The 23,223-nt window shown below is 42.5% G+C and overlaps 1 protein-coding gene across 15 annotated transcripts in view; it reads right to left on the bottom strand.

Moving 5' to 3' along the window:
- The window catches only part of DRAM1 (DNA damage regulated autophagy modulator 1), a 97,580-nt gene that overhangs the window by 44,895 nt on the left and 29,462 nt on the right, over positions 1 to 23,223 (bottom strand). For 8 of the 15 annotated variants that reach the window (XR_009550683.1, XR_009550682.1, XM_060194251.1 and 5 more), the window contains 3 exons: positions 19,280 to 19,457; positions 16,782 to 16,840; positions 11,907 to 11,999 (listed from right to left, as the gene is read on the bottom strand). Coding sequence is in view for 13 of the 15 variants with exons in the window: in XM_060194251.1 (XP_060050234.1) it covers positions 11,907 to 11,999; positions 16,782 to 16,840; positions 19,280 to 19,457 (330 nt within the window). In the remaining 2 variants the exon portion in view is untranslated. The other 7 variants (XM_060194254.1, XM_060194259.1, XM_007538829.3 and 4 more) reach the window with 6 other exon arrangements.

Genomic DNA, 23,223 nt, shown 5'->3' with positions numbered 1-23,223 from the left:
AAAGATTTCCTTGCACTTAGGTGAAATGAACATTTATTTATCCAAGGTCATTCATTTGTCATTTCAGAAATTTGTTCACAATTGTTCACAGAATCAGGCACTTGTTCAATAAATAGTCATACAAAGAGGGAGTTTTTTTCTGAAGGAAATATATGAAGGATAGAAATGGTGACAAGATACATTGCTTAGAAAAAGAAGGTTCCAAACTGCTTGCATGGCATGGAGTATTGAAGGTGGGAGTGAAAATGTTTGTGTTTTCATAAAAAAAATATGAGTTTTGAAAACATGGACATCAAGTAGAACCTGAACTGGAATTGGTGTACTGCACCAAAGTAAAAGACTCTGGGGTGGCTGGGTGGGTGGGGTAAGAATACAGGTCCAAAATGATGACAGAGGACCTAGTGGGGGGTTGTAATGTTATATGGAAAACTGGGAAATGTTATGCATAAACAAACTACTGTATTTACTGTTGAATGTAAAACATTAACTCCCCAATAAAGAGATTTAAAAAAAAAACATGGACATCAGAAAGAAAAAAGTGAATATGGAAAGTGAAAAAGATTTTTTCCACAGTATACCTTGTGTTACTATGATTTTTCAGCCATATGAATATAACTTATTCCTTTTTTTTTTTAGATTTATTTATTTCATCTAAGGGGGAGAGGGAGAATACCACTCCAATATTTGCAATGCCAAGGATCAGACCTGCAGATCAAACCTAGAACCTTAGGCCATGAAAGTCTTCTGTATGATTTCGAGCCCCTCAAAAATTTGTGAATAAGAACAAGTGATTCAAACAGTAAGGGCTGTGAGTAGGAGCAGCTGAATGCCCACTTGCTCAGAAAGTCTCTTTCCGCTCTAGCTGGTGAATCCAGATGTCAGTAGTTTACACTGTCTTCACATGTTATGTGTCATTTAGAACTCATACAGGTATAAGCACTGTGAGTCCAACTCAAGCTTAGGGAAGGAACGTGAAGGAATCTGACTGAATGAAATAAGCCAAGAGCTAAACGTGTACTGAATGATCACTCAGAGGTGAGGCTTGAAAAACAGAACAAAGGAAAATACAGGGTGAATTATAGCAGCTCCAAGAACTCTAAAGGGCTGAGGGATGGGCACAGGAAGGAGTGGAGGGTGGGAACCCAGTGACTCACAGCAGGGGGGGATAGATAAGGAACTGTACACTGGTGACAGCTGTCTTGTAAATCATTCCCCCCCAATAAAGTGATTTTTTAAATTAAAAAAGGAGATAGTACCAGACTAATGGAGATATCTCAGCATTAGGACATAGGACCTGCATGCCAGATGCCACAGGTTCAGTCTCAGGCACTGCCATATGCCAGAGCTGAGTGGTTTTCTAATCTCTCTCATTCCCATAAAAACAAATTTTTTTTTTTGGGGGGGGGGGGACTCAGGCGGTGGTTAACCTGGTTAAGCGCACATAGTACTAAGCTCAAGGACCTGCACAAGGATCATGGTTCGAGCCCCCAGCTCCCCATTTGCAGGGGTAGGGGTGGAGTATGGGGGGGGGGGGTCGCTTCACAAGCGGTGAAGCAGGTCTGCAGGTTTCTTTCTCCCTCTCTGTCTTCCCATCCTCTTTCAATTTCTTTCTGTCCTATCCAATAAAATGGGGAAAGAAAATGGCTGCCAGGAACAGTGGGACCAAGCCTCAGCAATAACCCTGGAGGCAAAGAAAAGAAAAGAAAAAAAAAAAGAAAAAAAGGAAAGAAAAAGAAAAATCGGAAAGCAGAGGAGATAACTTTCATACCTGAGGTTGCAAAGTCCCAGGATTAATCAGAGTTGACCAGTACTCTGGTTTCTTTGTCTTGTTAAAATAAAACAAATAAAAAAAGTTTTTGAAAAATTAAAAAGCAGGGCCAGGAAGATACCTCAGCTTGTTAGAACACCAACTTAAGCTGTGGCCCTCAAAACCCCACATTCAATTCTCAGAGCCACTTTATGCCAGAGCTGAGCAGTGTTCTGATTCTCTCTCATCTTCCTCTCTCATTCTCATATCACAAATAAATAAATTTTTGAGGGAAAAACAATAAAGACACTGTGACTCAAACCACAAAGGAGATTGTTAAATGTTTCCTCCAGCATTTTTCAAGTCTTCATTTTGGAGGTCACTCCCCCCCACCCCAACCCCATGAATTTGGCATCCTGCCGTCTTTGCTCTGTGGGAGGTGACCCAGGAGAATCAGAAATTTCTCCTCCAGGACTAAAGTCTGTGGTCACTGTCTTGTGCAACAGACAAGACACTGATGAACGACATTCTGGCCTTAAGAATGCAGGCATTCCAAGCCAGACCAACAGTATGTGTGTGGGGAGATGGTAGTGGGGAGTGATGGGTTGCTGCCTGCCAGAACCAGGGAGCAAGAGAGGGTGGGCTACCACTTATCTTCCTCCTACTCCTCCTTCCTCATTCCAAATTCAAAACATCAGACCGGCATGACTCCAACTGAGTGACAAATGAGAACGTGGGCTGATACCACATGTAAGGGATGCTGGGAACCCAAACATGGTGTAGTACTTAATTTGGTTTATGCAAGGCAATTTCTGTGGAATCCTCTATGCTCATGTTTAAAAGAAAAAAGAACAAGAGCCACTTGATTAGAAATCAGGAAAACAAGCATCCTGAGACTAGAATCTATTGCCAGAAGATCCTCTTGTGTGTCAGTTAACTCTCTTTGCATCAATTTCCTCATCTGAGGCATGTGACAATTACCTGCCTGACTAATGTGTAGAGATTAAGAGCCTTAAGAAAGCATAAATACAACTCTGAAGTTAACAGAAGACATGAAGACTTTTTTTATCACCTAAGTGACCTACATTTATTATTTTCAATGTTATTTATTATTGGATAGAGACAGAAGAAATTGAAAGGGAAGGGAGGAGGTAGAGGGGGGAGGTGCAGCCCTGCTTCACTGCTGTACTTCTTGTGGGGAGGCCTCTTCTTGGGCACAGACTCCCAGCTTACCTGCCCTGTTGTACACCAGATGCAGGGGCCTGGGAGAATGTTCCGAGGCAGCAGGGGTGAACGTACAGGACTCTCTGTGTCCGGTGCTAGTGCCATGACAAGAGATGACCCAGGGACTTGTCTGATGGACAATCTGTTTATTGAACAGCAAAGCAGGGTTTATAAGGGGTCGTAGGAGGAAGTAAGTTGTCTATTCCATATATGGTTTGGGAGAAAAGGGGCAAAGAGAGGTAAGGGGTTGGGAAAAGGTCAGAGCATTCCTAACAAATGTTGAGCAAGGGGTTTAATTGATCAAAGGAGCGAGGAAAATAGGATTATTATTATTACCAGCAGACAGAGAGATGATAGATCATGTAAGATTAAAAGGACCAGAGGGGGTGGAGGAGTAAGGAGAATGTCCCTACTTACTGTTTGACAGAGCAGAACAATGATATGTGATCAAAGAAGATGAACTTCTATTAACCTCTGAGTAAAGAAACCAACTGGTTTGGGAACAAGGAAATGGGCTGCATGTAGAGTCTTTGTGAGGCAGGGAGTCTAACAGAGAGGACGTTTCCTGGTGGTCGATTTCCTCCATGCTCGATCTCAGGTAGAGAGAGGTTAATAGAAAGGTCGTGCCATCTAGGCTCCCCATCTTTCAATGGGAGGTCTCACACCATGCTCAATCATATCCTCACAATTTCCCTACACTTCACGACTCCTGAAGCTTTCCCCCTACAGGTGGGGACCAAGGGCTTTAACCTGGGTCCTTGTGCACTGTAATGTGAGCACTTAACCAGTTGTGCCACCGCCTGGCCCCCATTTATTTAAAAAAATAAATAAACTTTTCAAATGTCTAGAAAGTATAATTTGGTTTACTCTGAAACTAGTTAAGTTAGCTTTTCTGGGGTCAGGGAGGACTCATTTCAACTGTGGTATCTGTTGCTGGTGTCCAAGATCCATTTCCCCATCCTTTTCTCCTAAAAAAAAACAACAAGAGGGAATGTGCCTGGTGCAGCCACCATCAGTCCAGTAGTTAATCCCTTCTTTGCTACAGAAAATGGTGCTGATGTGATACCTAACCTTCACACCTCCCGGAGTGATGACCTGGTCATGTGAGCTGAGGCAGCCAATCAGAGACAAGCAGTCTCAAGTCTCAGCCTTCCATGGAACTTTTTGGTTTTGTTTGTTTGTTTTTGCCTTCATGGTTATCACTAGGGCTCAGTTCTGACACTATGAATCACCTGCTCTGGATGGCCACTTTTTTCATTTTATTCAAATAGGACAGAGGGAAATTGAGCAAGGAGGGGGAGATAGAGAAGAAGAAAGACAGAGGGACACCTGAAGACTTGCTTCACTGCTTGTGAAGCATCCTCCCATAGGTGGGGAGCTGGGGCTGAAACCTGGACCCTTTAAAATATTTTTTAAATAAAGTAAAATAATAAATTACGTATTTTATTAATGATAGAGAACCAGCGCATCATTCTGGCATATACAATGTTGGGGGTTGAACTAAGGCCATCTTGCTGTAACATCCAATGAGCCACTGCCCCAGCCACTGTTGTAAACTTATGGTACCAATATTCAGGAACCTCTACAAAGGTTCACTTGTAAACTTGCATGAAAGCACAAGACTTGAATTACACCTTTATACAGTGTATGCAGTGCCCAAATCATGTCCAGAATAAATATACTTCAAGTAGTACCCAGTTGACATGTTATTAATTGAACAGGTAAGCGAGTTACTAGCATAAAGAAATATTTCACTTTATTTTCCTGTTTCAAGGCCATGAGGTTCAAGGAAATTCGAGTTCACTAAAAGAAGTAATACCAGCATGTGTTAGAGACCAGTGTTAGAGGCTGCATGAAATCAGCAGAATGGGGTAGTCTGCCGTGACATTTGGCCCTTCACAGTGTGCCAAGCCAGGTGTGCCAGTCTATATGGCCCAAGTAGCCATTTCTGCAGGAGCTGTCTGGGTTGAAGAGAGCTGTCCAGTAGGGGGAAACCCAAACTGCAACATTTACAGCACACAAAGCAAAACTGTCAACTGTAATGGGCAAGAGAGACAATGGATCCTTATCCAGTAAACCAGAGTAAGTCACATCATGCACACTTCATTGGTTTGTTCATCCACTCATAACACACATTCAGTGAATAGTTATTTGAGCACCTAATGGGTGCCAAGAGGCATCCTGTACAATGCTGGTGTCACATCGAGTAAGGTACATATTCTGCCCTCAAAGAGCTTCCTATTTAATCTTTTTCTCTTTTTATTTGACCAGTGATTTAATAAAGGTTTACAAAATTAGATGATTACAAAAGGCCCAATCTAATATCGCAGGGAAATGTGGAAATAAAAGTGCTGGAGTAGAAAGAAGTGAAATGTGAACTGAAGTGTGTATGTCATGCTGTCTCTGTTTTGAAATAGTAAAGACATTGTGGTATTCAGGGTCTTAGCTCCAGTATTAACAGTGGGGTCCCTGCAGCACTAGAAAGTACACAGACCCAGAAATTGGTACCAGGTCTCTTCACCACTTAGGGGAGACACAGTTGTCATTTCTGAGGTGACTGGCCACTGCTGAGTTTACTACTTCATTCACTCAACAAAGCAGTTAGTGACTGGGGAGCCATTGTGGGCTCACCATCCTCAGAGCACTTCCCAGGACGTTCAAGTGTACTGCTCTGCCCCTGGCACATGCACCCAAGGTCAGGGTCTGGCTCCACTTGGCCAGACACAGAAGTGTTCTGGTAAGTCTGAGAAGAAAAATTTCTTCCAACTCTCAAACCTCAAATGTTAAAGCCTGTTTAACATTCCAAGGCTCCCTTCTTGCCCTGGAATAAGTTGCTTTTCATTTACTACTCATAGTCTGGGGTGGGGGGTGGAGGCAGGGTGTATAGATTCTGCTTGTCAGAGGGTCTGATTCACATCACCTATAATGTGTAATCAGCCAGCCAAAGGTGCTAAGAGGAACAGCACATCAAGTGCACTGTGCGCCATTCTCCACAGTATCTTTGACCTGTGTTCTCTACAACCCAAGCTCGAATGGAGATGTGAGTTGTCCCCCTTTTGGTTAGACCGCAGATCAAAGTCATACCACTACCAAGAAAGGGTGGTTTCATAAAAGGCATTCTCTGTGCATTTCACAGATTGGCTGTTAGAGGTGTCTCATACTAAGTGGACGTTTCTTTTCCAGAATCCTGCTTTTAGTAAATGGGCCTGAGATAATTTCCTTCCCTGTTCACCTAACAAAGATGACATTCCAGAATGGGGTGAGCTTTCCAGCTTGCCTTGCTGACTCCATGCCACCTAGAATTCTGCCCACTAACAAAGTCAAAATCTTTGCCTTCATTAGCACAGAGGCTCAGGGAGATGGAATTTCAACACAGGTCTCCTGCGTTTGTTACAATGTGCACAGCAGTAGCTAAAGTTTTTCACTGAAACTTTTTTTCTTTTTCTTTTTGCTAAATTCATCTAAAAATCAGTACCTTAGTGTTAATTTATGAGCAAAACCTTAGTGATCAATATAAACTGAATTTTTAATTTTTTTAAATTTTCTCTTTTGTTGCCCTTGTTGTTTTTATTGTTGTTGATGATGATGTCATCGTTGTTGGATAGGACAGAGAGAAATGGAGAAAGGAGGGGAAGACAGAGAGGGGGAGAGAAAGATAGACACCTGCAGACCTGCTTCACCACTTGTGAAGCGACTCTCCTGCAGGTGGGGAGCTGGGCGCTCCAACCAGGATCCTTATGCTAGTCCTTGCACTTTGTGCCACATGCGCTTAACCCGCTGCACTACCACCTGACTCCCTAAACTGAATTTTTATAAAAACGTTCTTACGATAGAAAAAAATCACACAACTTAGCCTCTAAAATAAAATGAAAAATAAAAACATCTCTTGATTCTATTCTTTAGTGAATTCTCCATTGCACAAATGTTCAGAAATCACTCACAGGCAAAAGGAAAAAAAAAAAAAAACAGTTTGTACAAAAATAAAGCGTTCTCCATTTTCTGTAACACCTTATCTCTTTGGGAATGGATGTGTTAACTTTTTTTTTTTAAATGTCTACTTAGAAAAACTTTTTTAAAATATTGTGACAATGTCATAAGTGCTCTCTACATACTCTAGGAAGACATACCTTTGGAAATAATACAACTATTAGGAATTCTGAAAGAGATTCAAGTCCCAGACAGGCCGCCGACACATTACAGCCAGGGAAGCCAGGGCAGAGGTAGAACCCTGTCTCTCTTCTGTCCCATGGCTACAAACACCCTGCATCTTCACTGAGTAAAATCTCATTCTTCTGCCTTCAAATATCATCGTTGATTTCTGTGGATATCCTGAGGGTGACACTCTTTAAATTAAAAAAGAAAGAAAGAAAGAAAAAAGTAAAGGTTTACAAGAAAGTAAATAGTCTCAGGACCAGCCATAAAATGCATATTTTCCCCCACTAATAGACAAGGTCACTAGGACTGAGGCAGAGATGGAATTGGAACCTAAGGAATTTTCATTTTACTTAATAATTACCTGGTTTCAAATTGTAGGGTTTAAGTTGGATGGTGGCTCACCTGGTAAAGTGCATGTTAACCATACTCAAGGACCTAGGTTCAAGACCCTGATCTCCACCCACAGGGGGGAAACTTCATGAGCAGTCTAGCATTGCTGAGATGTCTCTTCTGGTCTCTCTCTGTCCCTCATCCTTAATCAGAAAAAGAGAGAAAGAAAGGAGGGAAGGAAGAAAGAAAGTTGTTTGATATCAAAATATAAGGTTTCCCCTGTTGCCAACCCTGATAAGGCCCTACCTTCTCTCTGCCTGGGGAATATTTTCTAATATACTCTTCTTATTTTTTTAAAAAAGGGGGGTGCTTGGGAAATAGCATAATGGTTCTGCAAAAGACATTCATGCCTAAGGCACGTAGGTCCCAGGTTCTGTTCCCAGCACCACCATAAGCCAGAGCTGAGCAGTGTTCGAGTCTTTCTCTCTCACTGAAATAAATTTTTTTTAAATGCCCCACACCTATGGACATCTAATCTTTGATAAGGGGGCCCAAAGTATTAAAAGGAAGAAGGAGGCTCTCTTCAATAAATGGTGCTGGGAAAACTGGGAAGTAACATGCAGAAGAATGAAATTGAACCACCTTATCTCACCAGAAACAAAAATCAACTCCAAATGGATCAAGGACATGGATGTTAGACTGGAAACTATCAAATACTTAGAGGAAAAAATTGGTAAAACACTTTCCCACCTAAACCTCAAGGGCATCTTTGATGATCCAAAACCCAATTGCAAGAAAGACTAAAGCAGAAACAAACCAATGGGACTACATCAAATTGAAAAACTTCGGCACAGCCAAAGAAGCTATGACACAAACAAAGAGACCCCTCACAGAATGGGAGATCTTCACATGCCATACATCAGACAAGCAACTAATCACCAAAATATACAAAGAGCTCAGCAAACTTAGCACCAAAAAAGCAAATGACCCCATCCAAAAATGGGCAGAGGATATCAACAAAACATTCACCTCAGAGAAGATCCAAAAGGCTAACAAACGTATGAAAAACTGCTCCAGGTCACCGATTGTCAGAGAAATGCAAATTAAGACAACACTGAGATATCACCTCATCCCAGTGAGAATGGCATACATCAAAAAGGACAGCAGCAACAAATGTTAGAGAGGCTGTGGGGACAGAGGAACCCTTCTGCACTGCTGGTGGGAATATAAATTGGTCCAGCCTCTCTGGAGAGCAGTCTGGAGAACTCTCACAAGACTAGACATAGACCTTCCATATGACCCATTAATTCCTCTCCTGGGGATATACCCCAAGCATTCCATAATGCCCAATCAAAAAGATATGTGTACACCTATGTTCATAGCAGCACAATTCATAATAGCTAAAACCTGGAAGGAACCCAGGTGCCCAACAACAGATGAGTGGCTGAGAAAGCTGTGGTACATATACACAATGGAATACTATGTATGCAGCTATTAAGAACAATGAACCCACCTTCTCTGACCCATCTTGGACAGAGCTAGAAGGAATTATATTAAGTGAACTAAGTCAGAAAGATAAAGAGTATGGGATGATCCAACTCATCAACAGAAGTTGAGAAAGAAGAACAGAAAGGGAAACTAAAAGCAGGATCTGATTAAATCGAGAGTAGGGCACCAAAGTAAAAACCCTGTGGTGAGAGGGAGGGTGGACATTCGGCTTCCCAGGGCGGTGCGGGGGTTGGGGGGGTGAGATGGGACAAAGTCTTCTGATGGTGGGAATGGTGTTTATGTACACTCCTATTAAAGTGTAGTCATATAAACCACTATTTAATTAATAAGAGAGGGGAAAATTGATCGTATGTCTAGAACTTCTCAAAACACAGACTGAGTCTTTGATATACTGACACTCTCCAAAGTCTAGACCAGACAGAACAGAAGTAAATGGTGGCACAGCTATATATAAGATGCTGGGTATTATACCCCAAACCCTAAAAAAGGGACTTTTCAAAGTTAACCCAATTACCAAATAATGTGATGATAACAATAACTACCCATTGAACCCTAAGATAGCAGGATCCTCATATTTCCACGACAGAGCCTATATTTCCCCGAATCCTGGAACCTTAGGGTGGGGCCCACTTTCCTGCATGCTTTTCTCAACTCATATCAAATAATATTGCATCCTCGGATCACAACCTAATCAACGCAATGAGGGCCACCCCAGCATGCTTCACTTCAAACTGTGTCCAGAGACTTCAGGTGTGGAATGACAACCCTTCAGCTTCATCACTCGGGTGAGACCTTTCCTTTCATTGTATTCTCCAATTCCATTCCAGGTGGTCCACTCCCCAATAAAGTCTCCAAACCTAGATATAGACCAGGTCCCCTGAGATAGAGCATATGTTCACACGTGTCCATAAACCAGGGCAAAATATATAGCTGAAAGCAGAAGTACACAAGAGTCTGCAGGGAGTACCCCCTGAACACTTCATCTGCACTAGTACAGCCTCTAGGTCCATGATTGTTCAACAATTTGTTTGGCTTTGTATGTTAACTCTCTTTTCAGTCACCAGGTTCCAGATGCCAGCATGATGCTGACCAGACTTCCCTGGACTGACGACCCCACCAATGTGTCCTGGAGCCCTGCTTCCCCAGAGCCCCACCATACTAGGGAAAGGATCGACCAGTCAACGCCCCTGTTCAGGGGGGGAAGCAATTACAGAAGCCAGACCAGTCAACGCCCCTGTTCAGGGGGGAAGCAATTACAGAAGCCAGACCTTCCACCTTCTGCATCCCACAATGACCCTGGGTCCATACTCCCAGAGGGATAGAGAATGGGAAAGCTATCAGGGGAGGGGATGGGACATGGAGATTGGGTGGTGGGAATTGTGTGGAGTTGTAACCCTCCTATCCTATGGTTTTGTTAATGTCTCCTTTCTTAAATAAATAAAGAAAAGAAAAGAAAAAATGTATTGAGCCAGGTAGATAGAACAGAGGTTTACACAATGGAGTCTCAGTCCCGAGGCTTAGAAGCCCCAACTTCAAATCTATGGTATCACCATAAATTTATGAGCAGCATTATGCTAATAACAACAAAATTAAGCTATATTCTTTTTTAAAAAACTTATTTCTGGGGAGTTGGGCGGTAGCACAGTGGGTTAAGAGCACATGGCACAAAGCACAAGGATGGCTGTTAAGGATCCGGGTTCAAGCCCCTGGCTCCCCCACCTGCAGGGGAGTCGCTTCACAAGCAGTGAAGCAGGTCTGCAGAAGCAGGTCTCCCCCCCTCTGTCTTCCCCTCCTCTCTTCATTTCTCTATGTCCTATCCAACAACAACAACATCAACAACAACAACAACAATAACCACAACAATAAAACAATGGCAACAAAAGGGAATAAATAAATATTAAAAAAAAAAAGATATTCATAGGTCTGGGTGGTGGTACACCTGGTTGATTGCACATATTAAAATGCACAAGGAGCTGATATCAAGCCTTCTATTAAATAGATAAATTAAAATTTAGAAAAAGAAAAGAATAAAATTTAAAGAAAACTTTTAAAAGCCATATCCCTTTGACCTGGTAGATGGCACAGAGAATAAAGTGTTGGAATCAAAGGATGAGGTCATGAGCTTGATTCCTGGAACTGCAGGGGCAAGAATGATGCTCTAATTTTTTTCCCTCTCAAGTAAAGAAATCTTTCATGGTTTGTTTTGTCTTTAAATGTTTTATTCACACATTCACACACACACACACACACACACACACACACACACACACACACACACACACCCAGAGCACTACACAGCTCTGTCTTATGGTGGTGCTGGGGATTGAATTAGAGACCTCAAAGCCACAGGGGTAGAAAGCTCTCTGCTGTCTCCCTAGTCCAAGTAAATAAATCTTTAAAGAAAAAAAAAAAAAAAGACATAGCCCCTGTTATATAGAAAGTGAGAATTTACTTTTTAAATTTATCATCTTTATTTATGTTTTGGCTAAAGACAGTCAGAAATCGAGAAGGAAAAGGTGACAGAGAGGGAGGGAGAGAGAGACACACTGGCAGCACTGCTTAACCCCTCTCAAAGGTTTGCCCCTGCAGGTGGGGACCAGGTGCTCGAACCCGGGTCCTTGTGCACTGTAACACGTGCGTTCACCAGGTGCACCACCACCTAGTCCCAAATAGTGAGAACTTAAAAAATAATAAAATAATCAGAATATATGACTATAAAGCATCAAAGGGCAGAAGACACCTAAGAATTCCATTTCTTTTGACAGGTGTTACGTAAAGATGCCTCCCTTATTTCACAACACCTCCATGTTTGTTTGTTTTCCCAAACACACAAAGGTGAAAAGATAGTGCTCTTATTTCTCAAATGCAAGAAATGTCCTATGAATTTTGACCAATTCTACTTGCCAGCATTGTATCACACTTGAAGTGATATAAGACATACCTGGAAGTCTTGGATGAATGTCAGGAAGTAGAAAATAAAACCAAAGGCCACTGTCCACTCACAAATTGCACTCACTACGTGATAAATGTAATCCTAAGAGCAAGAATAAAGAAACAGAGTTGAACTGTGACAGATTCAGATCAGTGCATGTACTGTTATTAATGAAAGCAAACCACTAGAAAGATCTGTCCAGTGAGCACAAATCATGCCTTTGAAGGAATATAACAGACAAGACTGATGCTAAGCATCAGGACACCTGCTCAATGAAAACATGAATGCAATTATTCCAACCACTATTTCTGACTCTTCTCACACTGTGGCTTTAAGACTTAGTCTACCCAAAGCAAATGCCAATGGTTCTCCTTTCTTGGGGGCATGAATAAGAGAAAGGGAGGAGGCTGAGAATGGCTTTAGTCAGTGACTCCAGAGTCAACTTATGGAGGTCAGAAAGTTGGTAAAAGAAATTGATGATGGCAAAAAGAAAGGGTCCTGTGCCTTATCCACTTTCACCAAATAGGAAAATAAGACCCCAGTGTTTCTTTAAGGGATTGATCTGCTTTTCTGAATGTTGGACACACCCTTGAAAGCATTTTAAAATACCATCATTCAAGGATTCAAGTTTGAGTCTCTGGTCTCCACCTGCAGGGAAGGGGTGGGACGAGGAAGATCATGAATGGTGGAGCAGGGCTACAAGTGTCTCTTTTTCTCTCTCTCCCCCTTTCATCCGATTTCTCTTTGTATCATACTTTAAAAAAGAAAGAAAGAAAGAAAGAAAGAAAGAAAGAAAGAAAGAAAGAAAGAAAAAAAGAAAGAAAGAAAGAAATGGCTACTGGGAATAGTAGATTTGTCGTGAAGGCATAAGCCCCCAATGATAATTTTGATGGCTAAGTAAATAAATGAAATAGCACCAAAGTTAAAAAAAAATTACATCTAGGGTGGGGATAGATAGCATAATGGTTATACAAAGAAACTCTTTTGCCTGAGGCTAAAAAGCTTTAAAATATATATACATCTACATTCTAACCTTTGTTGTTGCTGTTTTACCAGAGTACTGCTCAGCTCTGGTTTATGGAGCTGGGGGGCGGGGGGTGTTGAACCTGGGACCTTGGAGCTACAGGCATGAGAGGTTTGTTTGTTTGTTTTTTGCATAACCATTATGCTATCTACCCCTGCCCCATTCTAACTTTTAAATTTTATTAATTTACATTTTAATTTGATGTATGGGTTAGCCCCTCTTATTTCAAATAATGACCTAAAATTCAGGAGGTGGAGCAGCAGTAGATCATAGGACCTACAAGTAAGAGGTTCCAAGGTCAAGTTTGGCCCCCTCTCCCCCCATGTGCCAGAGTGATGCCCTGGTTCCCCTGCTCTCTCATTAATAAATGATGAACCTTTTTAAAAAGCCTAATGTTGTTGTGCCTACTTTATGTTCTGCTGTGCTATAAATTGTACATGTGAGCATATACATGTACATGTGACAAATAAATTCCCTGACCCAGTTTTCACCCACCAAAATTCCACCAAGATGCCCTATAGGCTCCCCCTTGAGTCTCTGCCCTCTGTTGTCTCATCCAGATCACACTAGGAACACCTGAAAAGTGACATGAATTGGAAGACGTGGACCCTCCCACATCATCCTTGAACAATGAAAATAGCTTGTGAAAATAAAAGTAGAATGGGAAGGGGGGTGTTTCAGTGTGTTATTAATGAAGCCTCCAGCCCCCACCTGCAGGCTTCAAGAGTGGTGAGGCACTGCTACAGGTGTTTCTCTGACTCTCTTCTTCATTATTTCTCTATCAACAGAAGAAAGAAAAGAATGGCCATGGGAAACAGAAGATTTGTCATGAAGGCTCCAAGTCTAGAGATAATGCTGTCAGCAAAAGTGAGAAAAGAGAGGGGCTGGGCAGTGGCACACAGGGTTTGGCGCACATAGTTCAAAGCGCAAGAACCCATACAAGGATTAAGGTTCAATCCCCCCGCTCCCCACCTGCGGGGGCATCGCTTTATAAGCAGTGAAGCAGGTCTGCAGGTGTCTATCTTTCTCTCCCCCTCTCTATCCTCCCCTCCTCTCTGAATTTCTCTGTCATATCCAATTGGAAAAAGGTGGCCACCAGGAGCAGTGGATACATAGTGCAGGTACCGAGCCCCAGTAATAACCCTGGAAGAAAAAAAGAAAGAGGAGAGGAGAGGAGAGGGGAGGGGAGGGGAGGAGAGGGGAGGGAGGGGAGGGGAGGTGAAGGAAGGGGAGGAGAGGAGAGGGGGGGAGGGGAAGGGAGAAGAGGGCATAAAACCAGAAGTCTAGATTCCTTGACTACACAAGTGTGAGCATAAACTAAGCTCTAATTTCCTTGATACATAACATGAGACAATGACACTAGAATTTTCTCCTTCTCTACTGAGTAAATCAACATACAGGAATGTGCCTCCAGAGCATTCAAGGAAGTACCTAAATGATTCTTCTATTCCGTGGAAATAAAGAATTTTGTTTTTTGTTTGTTCTATTGTTTTGCTTTTCTTTGCTTTCACTGGCATCAGAACAGAAGGCAGTCTAATACTATATAGTGATCTATGGCATAAATAGAAATCTAGGTACTTTTTACATTTTTAAGGCAGAAAATGAAGTGAAAAGATTGTTATTGCCCAGGGATAAACTTTGATAAACCCACCCCAGTGTGATTTGTGGTGGAAGTTTTCCCCCTAGTGGTCAATGAGTAAAGGGGCAGCGGTGAAGTGTTTTTCAGAAACACTTGTTTAAAATTTGTCTGGGAGAATCCAGTGGTAGTGCAGCAGGTTAAGCACAGGTGGTGCAAAGCGCAAGGACCGGCATAAGGATCCTGTGTTCGAGCCCCCGCTCCCCACCTTCAGGGGAGTCCCCTTCTCTCCCCCTCTCTGTCTTCCCCTCTTCTCTCCATTTCTCTCTGTCCTATCCAACAACAACTACAACAATAAAAAAACAAAGTCAACAAAAGGAAAGTAAATAAATATTTAAAAATATATTTTAAAAAAACTTGTCTGGAACATTTTTTTTGCTTACCATTTTCAGTCTTCGCTTTCCTTTTTCAGGAATGCACTGCATGCCATAGTTCTCATGAAAAATCCTTTCCTGGATCTGCTGTCTCCTCTAGGCCCCACCTTATTTCTCTTCCTCTTCCCCACTGAGCATGTGCTTAATGACTGAATGAAAAGAACCACACCCCTTCTCACAATTTCTTTACCTTCCAGCAGTTGGTTTCTAGATCTAACATTGCACTGAGAGGACTTTTGAAAAAAATATATATATATATTGTCAACTCTACCTCAGTCATGATTCTAAACACTCAGTTCCCTTATATTCTGATGTTTGGTCAAGAAAGTTACACTAGTTCTTCTACCTTATGGTACACTTACTGTGTGCTCTGAGGGCTCTCATTCCTACCAGAGGGCTAGTCCCAGGTATGCAACAGGGCATTTCTCTATGACTCACTATAGCTTCAGACTTAACAATGCTAACCAAAACCCAGCTACCAATAACAACCTAATGAAATTAAAGTATTTCTCTCCAAGAGGGACTTTATATCTCTCTGTGCATGGGAACAAAACCATGCACAACTATGGTTGCCACAGGATAAAAACTTGGAAGACATCAGCAAGTTTTCACATCCTCTCATTTCTCATTGTCAGGTACCAGTATCCATCAAATACGACCCTCTCCCCCTGCTAGGTGAGTTCTGACTTGGCATTGCAACAGGTCAAACTGCCTTCTCTCTCTGTTACCATGTGTTAAGAAATCTTTCCTCTAACATCCAGTAATATCCTTGCTGTTTCTTTGCCTATTCAAAATTCTTAAAGGCTAACTTGGGTCCCTAATATCAAGTTAAAGCCTCTCTGTTGGCTTAAAGCCTTGAAAAAACTATTCCCTGCAAAAAATATCCCTGATCGAACAGGGGTAGTTAGCATAATGGTTATGCAAAGACTCTCATGCCTGAGGCTCCAAAGTCCCAGGTTCAATCCCCTGTACTACCGTAAGCCAGAGCTGAGAAATGCTCTGGTATTAATATATATATATATATATATATATATCCCTGATCATACTCTGGTCTTGCTCTATCCTGAAATGAACTATATACAAAGCACAGAAATCAGCCCTGTTCCTTCTGCTCAGTGTCTCACACTTCCTCTGGCCTTTAAACACCTTCATTTCATGTTGTTTCCCTGCTTTTAAATGCCCAACTTCTTTTTCACTAGACATACAAGTGCTTAATGAGAGAATTGGGCATTCAAATGGGTGAAAAAAAATTCCGGGAACCATTTGGCATTTTCTTTCTTTTTTTTGCCTCCAGGATTATTGCTGGGGCTCAGTGCCTGCACCATGAATCCACCGCTCCTGGAGGTCATCCCCCCCCCCCACTTTGTTGCCCTTGTTGTAGCCTTGTGGTTATTGTTGTTGATATTGCTTGTTGTTGGATAGGACAGAGAGAAATTGAGAGAGAAGGGGAAGACAGAGAGGGGGAGAGAAAGGCAGACCTGCCTTCAGACCTGCAGACCTGCTTCACTGCCTGTGAAGCGACTACCCCTGCAGGTGGGGAGCCAGGGGCTCGAAACGGGATCCTTACACCACTCCTTGCGCTTTGCGCCACGTGCGCTTAACAAGCTGTGCTACTGCCCGACCCCCCATTTGGCATTTTCTCTTTAGGCAGAGAAAATTTATGACTGTTCTGATAGTTTACTGCAATGAGACACTGCTAAATAACTGGAAAGTTAGTTCATTACTTGCCATATTTACTCCATATATCTTACAACTTGTTTCTAGCAAATGGTAGCGAACCTTTCTCAGCTCCCACCTAGCCTCACAGAATCAAGTTCAACAGACATTTTGAGAAAGCTTTTAAATTTTACCTTTTCTTTTGGATTCCATTCCAGCTTAGTTATAGAAATTAGTGATGCACAGGCGATCACTGGAAGAAAGGTATATGTTAAGGAAACTGCACAAGAGAGCTGATGAAATAGTTCACTTGGAGTGAGCTGCACAACCCAGGAGTCTGGGTCCCCTGCATTAAATGAAGCTTCAGGGCTGTGCTCACTTCCTCTCTCTGTGTGTCTGTATCTAAAAACAAAACAAAATAAAACCACAAAGGAAACTGCACAAGAAAGTAGGTTCTTTGATGTGAAAACCAATCTCCTAGGAATTATTACGTATTAAAATGATATACCTTGCACCTGGGACACGTTATGTGCCTTGCTATGCCCACAGCCCAGGTTCAAGCCCTAGCTCCACTACCCGGTCTGTCTCTCATCTCCCCCTCCCCCCTTTCTCCATACATATTTCCCCATTTTCTTAATTTTTAATTTTTTTATTTTTAAAGAAAGGCAGACTGCCACATGCAGCACCTCATTTGGATGTGTCTGGAGTCTTGGAAGCTTGACTAAGCTATGTTCTCCTATAAATGGACCTTGAGAGCTTGTTTGGAGGTTCTAGAAGGGGAGCACAGCTACTCGTAGACCCTTGACCCAAGACTGGTCCGTCTCTATCCAGGGAAGGCTGTCTGGGAGGGACGCACATGGAGTGGTGAGGGAGGAAGGGGACACCCACCTAGTCAGCCAGATCAGCTGAATCAACCCTGGTGATCAATGGGGTGACAGATGTCGCAGCCAGATCAACCTCACTTCTTTCCCATTTTTTAAAATATTTATTTATTCCCTTTTGTTGCCCTTGTTGTTTTATTGTTGTAGTTATTATTGTTGTTGTTATTTATGTCATTGTTTTTGGATAGCACAGAGAGAAATGGAGAGAGGAGGGGAAGACAGAGAGGGGGAGAGAAAGATACACACCTGCAGACCTGCTTCACCGCCTGTGTAGCTGGGGGAGCCAGGGGCTTGAACCGGGATCCTTACACAGGTCTTTGCACTTTGTGCCACATGCACTTAACCCACTGTGCTACCGACTAACTCCCCCCTTTTTCTTTTTTAACCAGGGCATTGCTCAGTTCTGGCATATGGTGGTACCTGGGACTGAACCTAGGACTTAGGAATCTTGGGCATAAAGATCTTTTGCATAACCACTGTGTTACCACCCTGCTCCTCCAACCCCACTCATTTTAGTCTGAATGAAAAAGCAGCCTGGAACAGTAAAATAATAGGGGTTGGGCAGTGGCACTGATTGTAGAGCACACAATGCATGAAAACCAGGGTTCAACCCCCAGGTATCCATCTGTAAGGGGAAGCTTCACAAACAGCAAAGAAGTGCTGTAGGTGCCTCTCTTTCTCTCCCCCTCCCTAAATTTCTCTGTTCTATCAAATAAGAGAGAGAGAAAAAAAAGAAGAAAAAATATTGACTAAAGAAAGGTATGGATTTGTCATACAGGCACTGAGCCCCAGCAATAACCCTGGTTATTAATGAGAGAGAGAAAGAAGAGGGAGAAAGAAGTGAAGTTTTTTAATGTTTTATTTATTTTTGAGAGAAATACAGATAAAGATCAGAGAGCTAGGAGTTGAACCTAGCACTAGGAACCTCAGAGCCTCAGATATGGAAGTCTTTTGTATAACCATTATGCTATCTCCCCAACCCTTAGTGGTTTTTTAAATACATTTTATTTTAATGAGAGAGATAGATAAATACCAGAACACGGCTCAGCTCTAGCTTATGGTGGTGCCAGGGACTGAACCTGGGACTTGAGAGCAATGAGAATCTTTTATAAAGCCACTACACTATCTCCCTGGGCCAAAATGAAGTATTTTTAACCTGAACTATGAATCACACCACCTTATCACCTACATGATAGCAAAGTCCAGCTGCCTGAGACTTCCCAGGGCCATTATTCCAAGTGCAATATCAATATATGAGGTCCTTACCTTAGCCAAGCACTACAAAGAAAATTAAATATTTTCACACGGCTCAGGAAACTCAACCCCTGTTGAAGGGAAGTAAACAGAGACTGAAGTGCCCTGACGTTTTTCCATTCTGTGATCACACCCTCACCCAGCCCCCCAATATTCTTTTGATCTAACCAAATGATGTTAACAGTTTGTTTTTTCTTCTCTCAACCATTTTTCTTTTTTCTTCAATTTTTATTATCTTTATTTTTGTTTGATAGAAACAGCCAGAAATCAAGGGGAAAAGGGGTGATGGGGGGGGGGAGAAAGGCAGAGAGACACCTGCAACACTACTTCACCTCCTGCAAAGACCAGGGACTTGAACCAGGGTCCTTGCACACTGTAACTGTGCAGTCACTCAACCAGGTGCACCACCACCTGGCCCCCCAACCGTTTTTCTGGATCAGGTAGAAACTCACACGTTAATCATTGTTTCTCTTTTTTTTTTTGGGGGGGGGAAGGAGGTATTAAGGAGTGAGTGGGATTGAAGGAAGCAAGGACGCTGACAATTATGAAAAGGATACTAGGCACCACAGCTGCGCAGGACACGGCAGAGATGGCCATCCGGATGTGGCAGGTGAAGAGGCTGTTCCACTGGGGACAGGACTTATAGGAGATGACAGACTGCAGGAGCGTGTACACCACGCCGCAGACAAAAGCAAGCAGGGCGCCTCCATCATGCACCACAGGGACCGCAAGCTCCTAGGGGAAGTCAACATCACACGACGTTAATTAGTCCACATCTGTCCTTGTCGCGACCATGCTCACTCTCACAGGCATCGCTAAAAGCATGGATCAGGTGGGAGGTTAGAGTGTTATGTGAAAAACTAAGAAATGTTATACATGTACCAAATACTGTATTTTACTGTTGACTGTAAACTTATCCTCTCAATAAAGGGATAAAAAACAAAAGTCATGGGTCTGAAGGTTACCAAGGGCAAAGGCTTCCAGGGCCAAAGTAAATGCTCACATATTGGCTGTTCATTGCGTTAGAGGGACGCCTCACCACACCCCCCCCCCACTCCCTGAAAGGTTGGGGTGGCCTCTGAAGCCTATCCAGTCCCAATAAAAAATTTTAAATAGGTGGGGGGGGGGGCGAGTTGTGATGCACCTGGTTGAGCGCATGTATTACAATGCGCAAGGACCCGGGTTTGAGCCCCCGGTCCCCACCTGCAGGGGTAAAGCTTTGCGAGTGGTGAAGCAGTGCTGCAGGTGTCTCTCTCTCTCTCCCCCTCTCTCTCACCCCCTTTCTATTGATTTCTGGCTGTCTCTATCCAATAAATATAAATTTAAAAAAATAAAAATAAATTTAATAAAATAAAAAGATGTCAGGCTGAGTGGTAGCGCAGTGGGTTAAGCACACATGGTGCAAAGTTCAAGGAATGGCTTAAGGATCCCGGTTTGAGCCCCTGGCTCCCCAATTCTAGGGGGGTTGCTTCACAGACGGTGAAGAAGGTCTGCAGGTGTCTTTCTCTCTCCCTCTCTGTCTTCCCCTTCTTTCTTCATTTCTCTCTGTCTTATCTAACAATAACAGCAATGACAGCAACAATAATAACAGTAATAACAAGGGCAACAAAATGGGAAAAATGGCACCAAGCCCCAGCAATAACCCTGGAGGAAAAAAACAAACAAACAAACAAACAAACAAAAAACCTGTCAACTCCACCACTGAGCCTTCTGATGTTGATGTTCTTAAAAATTCCATTTTGGGACCCTGGAGGTGGCACAGTGGACGAAACAATGAACTTTAAAACATTGAAATGAATTCATCCTCTAGCATCACATGTGCCAGAGTGATGCTTTGGTCCTCCCTCCCTCTTCTGTCTTCTCTCTTATAAATACATTTAAAAAAATAAAATAATAAAATGGGCCAGGGACATATCTCAGAGCTCTAGGTTTACATGCCAAGGGCCCAGGTTCAATTTCCTTATGTTAGAGCTAGGCAATGATCTGATCTCATAAAAATGGAGAGAAACAGAATATATGCATTGCTAGGGACTGAGCCTGAGACTTCATGCTTGCAAGTCTGGTACTCTGCTCACTGTAATGCCTCCTAGACTACCTTAAATATATATTTATTAAATGGCTGGGGAGGTGGTGCAGTGGATAGAGCCTCGCCATCTCAAGTATGAGGTCCTGAGTTCAATCCCTGGCATTGTATGTGTCATAGTGATTATCTAGTTGCCTCTCACACTGATTAATAATAAGTAAATCTTGGGGGCTGGGCAGTGGCTCACCTGGTTAAGTACACATAGTACTGTGCACAAGGACTGGTGCAAGGACCTGAATTCTAGTTTCCACTCCTCACCTGCAGTGGGGACACTGGTCTGCAGGTGTCTTTCTTTCTCCCTCTCTATCTCCCCTCCCCTCTTAATTTCTTTCTATCCTCTCAAATAAAATAGAAAGGAGGAAGAAAAAATGGCTACCAGGAACCATGACTTTGTAGTGTCAGCACCAAGCCCCAGCAATAATCCAGGATGAAAAAATAAAATAAATAAATCTTAAATTTTAAGACGGTAATAGGATCAGGACCTGGTGGATCAAACAGTAAAGTACAGATGTTATCATGCCCCCAGGACCAGGTTCAAGCCCTAGTCCCCACCTTCATGGAGCACGGGGGGTAGGGGGTAGGGGGTAAGGGGGGAATAAGTTTCATGAGTGGTGGAGCAGGTTACAGAAATATTTCTTTCTCCCCCTCTCTTCCCCTCCTCTTCCCCCATTTCTCTGTCATAATAATAATAATAATAATTGTAATGAAAAAATGTTCACTAGGCACGGTGGATTCTTCATGTTGGCACCTGACTCCTATGATACAAAGGCAAAAAGAAAAAAAAAGTAATAAGACTTCCATCTCTGGGCTGGGGAGCTAGCACATAGACCTTCCACAGCCAGAGCTGACTAGTAATTTTGACTCTGGCCAAAATTAAAATAAAACTTTCATCACTGGAAAATAGGCTTGTACAAAAATCAGTGGCATTTCTTTATGCAAACACTAAATCCTAAGAAGAGGATATCCAGAATTCACTCCCATTCACTGTTGCAGCAAAATCAATAAAATATCTAGGAATAAATCTGACCAAAGAAGTAAAAGAAGTGTATATTGAAAACTATGAGTCACTATTCAAGAAAATAGAAAATGATACCAAGAAATGGAAAGACATCCCATACTCATGGATTGGAAGACTTAATATAATCAAAATGAATATTCTCCCTAGACCCATATACAAATTTAATGTGATACCCATCAAAGTTCCACCAAGCTTCTTTAAGAGAATAGAACAAAAACTGCAATCATTTATCTGGATCCAGAAAACACCTAGAACTGCCAAAACAATCTTGAGGAAAACAAACAGAAATGGAGCCATTACACTCCCAGATCTCAAACTATATTATAAGGCCATCATCATCAAAACAGCCTGATACTGGAACAAAAATAGCACACAGACCAGTGGTACAGAACTGAAAGCCCAGAACTAAACCCCCACACCTATTGGACATCTAATATTTGATAAGGGGGCCCAAAGTATTAAATGGAGGAAGGAGGTTCTCTTCAATAATGGTGCTGGGAAAATTGGGTTGAAACATGCAGAAGAACGAAACTGAACCACATTATATCACCAGAAACAAAAGCCAACTCCAGATGGATCAAGGACCTGGATATCAGACCAAAAACTATCAAATACTTAGAGGAAAACATTGGTAGAACACTTTCCCACCTAAACCTTAAGGACATCTTTGATGATACAAACCCAGTTGCAAGGAAGACTAAAGCGGAAACAAACCAGTGGGACTGCATCAAACTGAAAAGATTCTGCACAGCCAAAGAAATCATCACCCAAACAAAGAGACCCCTCAGAATGGGAGAAGATCTTCACATGTCATACATCAGACAAGAGACTAACATCCAAAATATACAAAGAGCTCAGCAAACTTAGCAACAAAAAAGCAAATGACCCCATCCAAAAATGGGCAGAGGACATAAACAGAACATTCACTACAAAAGAGATCCAAAAGGCTACCAAACACATGAAAAATTGCTCCAGGTCACTGATTGTCAGAGAAATGCAAATAACAACAACACTGAGATACCACCTCATCTCAGTGAGAATGACATACATCAAAAAGGACAGCAGCAACAAATGCTGGAGAGGTTGTGGGGACAAAGGAAGCCTCCTGCACTGCTGGTGGGAATGTAAATTGGTCCTGCCTCTATGGAGAGCAGTCTGGAGATCTCTTACAAGGCTAGACATGGGCCTTCCATATGACCCAGTGATTCCTCTCCTAGGGATATACCCCAAGGACTCCACAGCACTCAACCAAAAATTAAACTTGAGGGAAAGCAGAGCACTGATATGATGAGGGAGGTGGTGCAGCAGATAAAGTGCTGTGCACTCAAGCATGAAGTCCTGAGTTCAGTACCTGGAAAGCACTGACAAATTCATAAGGACATGGATCAGGAGGTCGTACA

Source organism: Erinaceus europaeus, chromosome 7 (genome assembly GCF_950295315.1).
Source record: "Erinaceus europaeus chromosome 7, mEriEur2.1, whole genome shotgun sequence".
Taxonomy (NCBI): domain Eukaryota; kingdom Metazoa; phylum Chordata; class Mammalia; order Eulipotyphla; family Erinaceidae; genus Erinaceus; species Erinaceus europaeus.
Note: the sequence above shows the minus strand (reverse complement) of the source record. Positions and strands in the feature narration are given on the sequence as shown.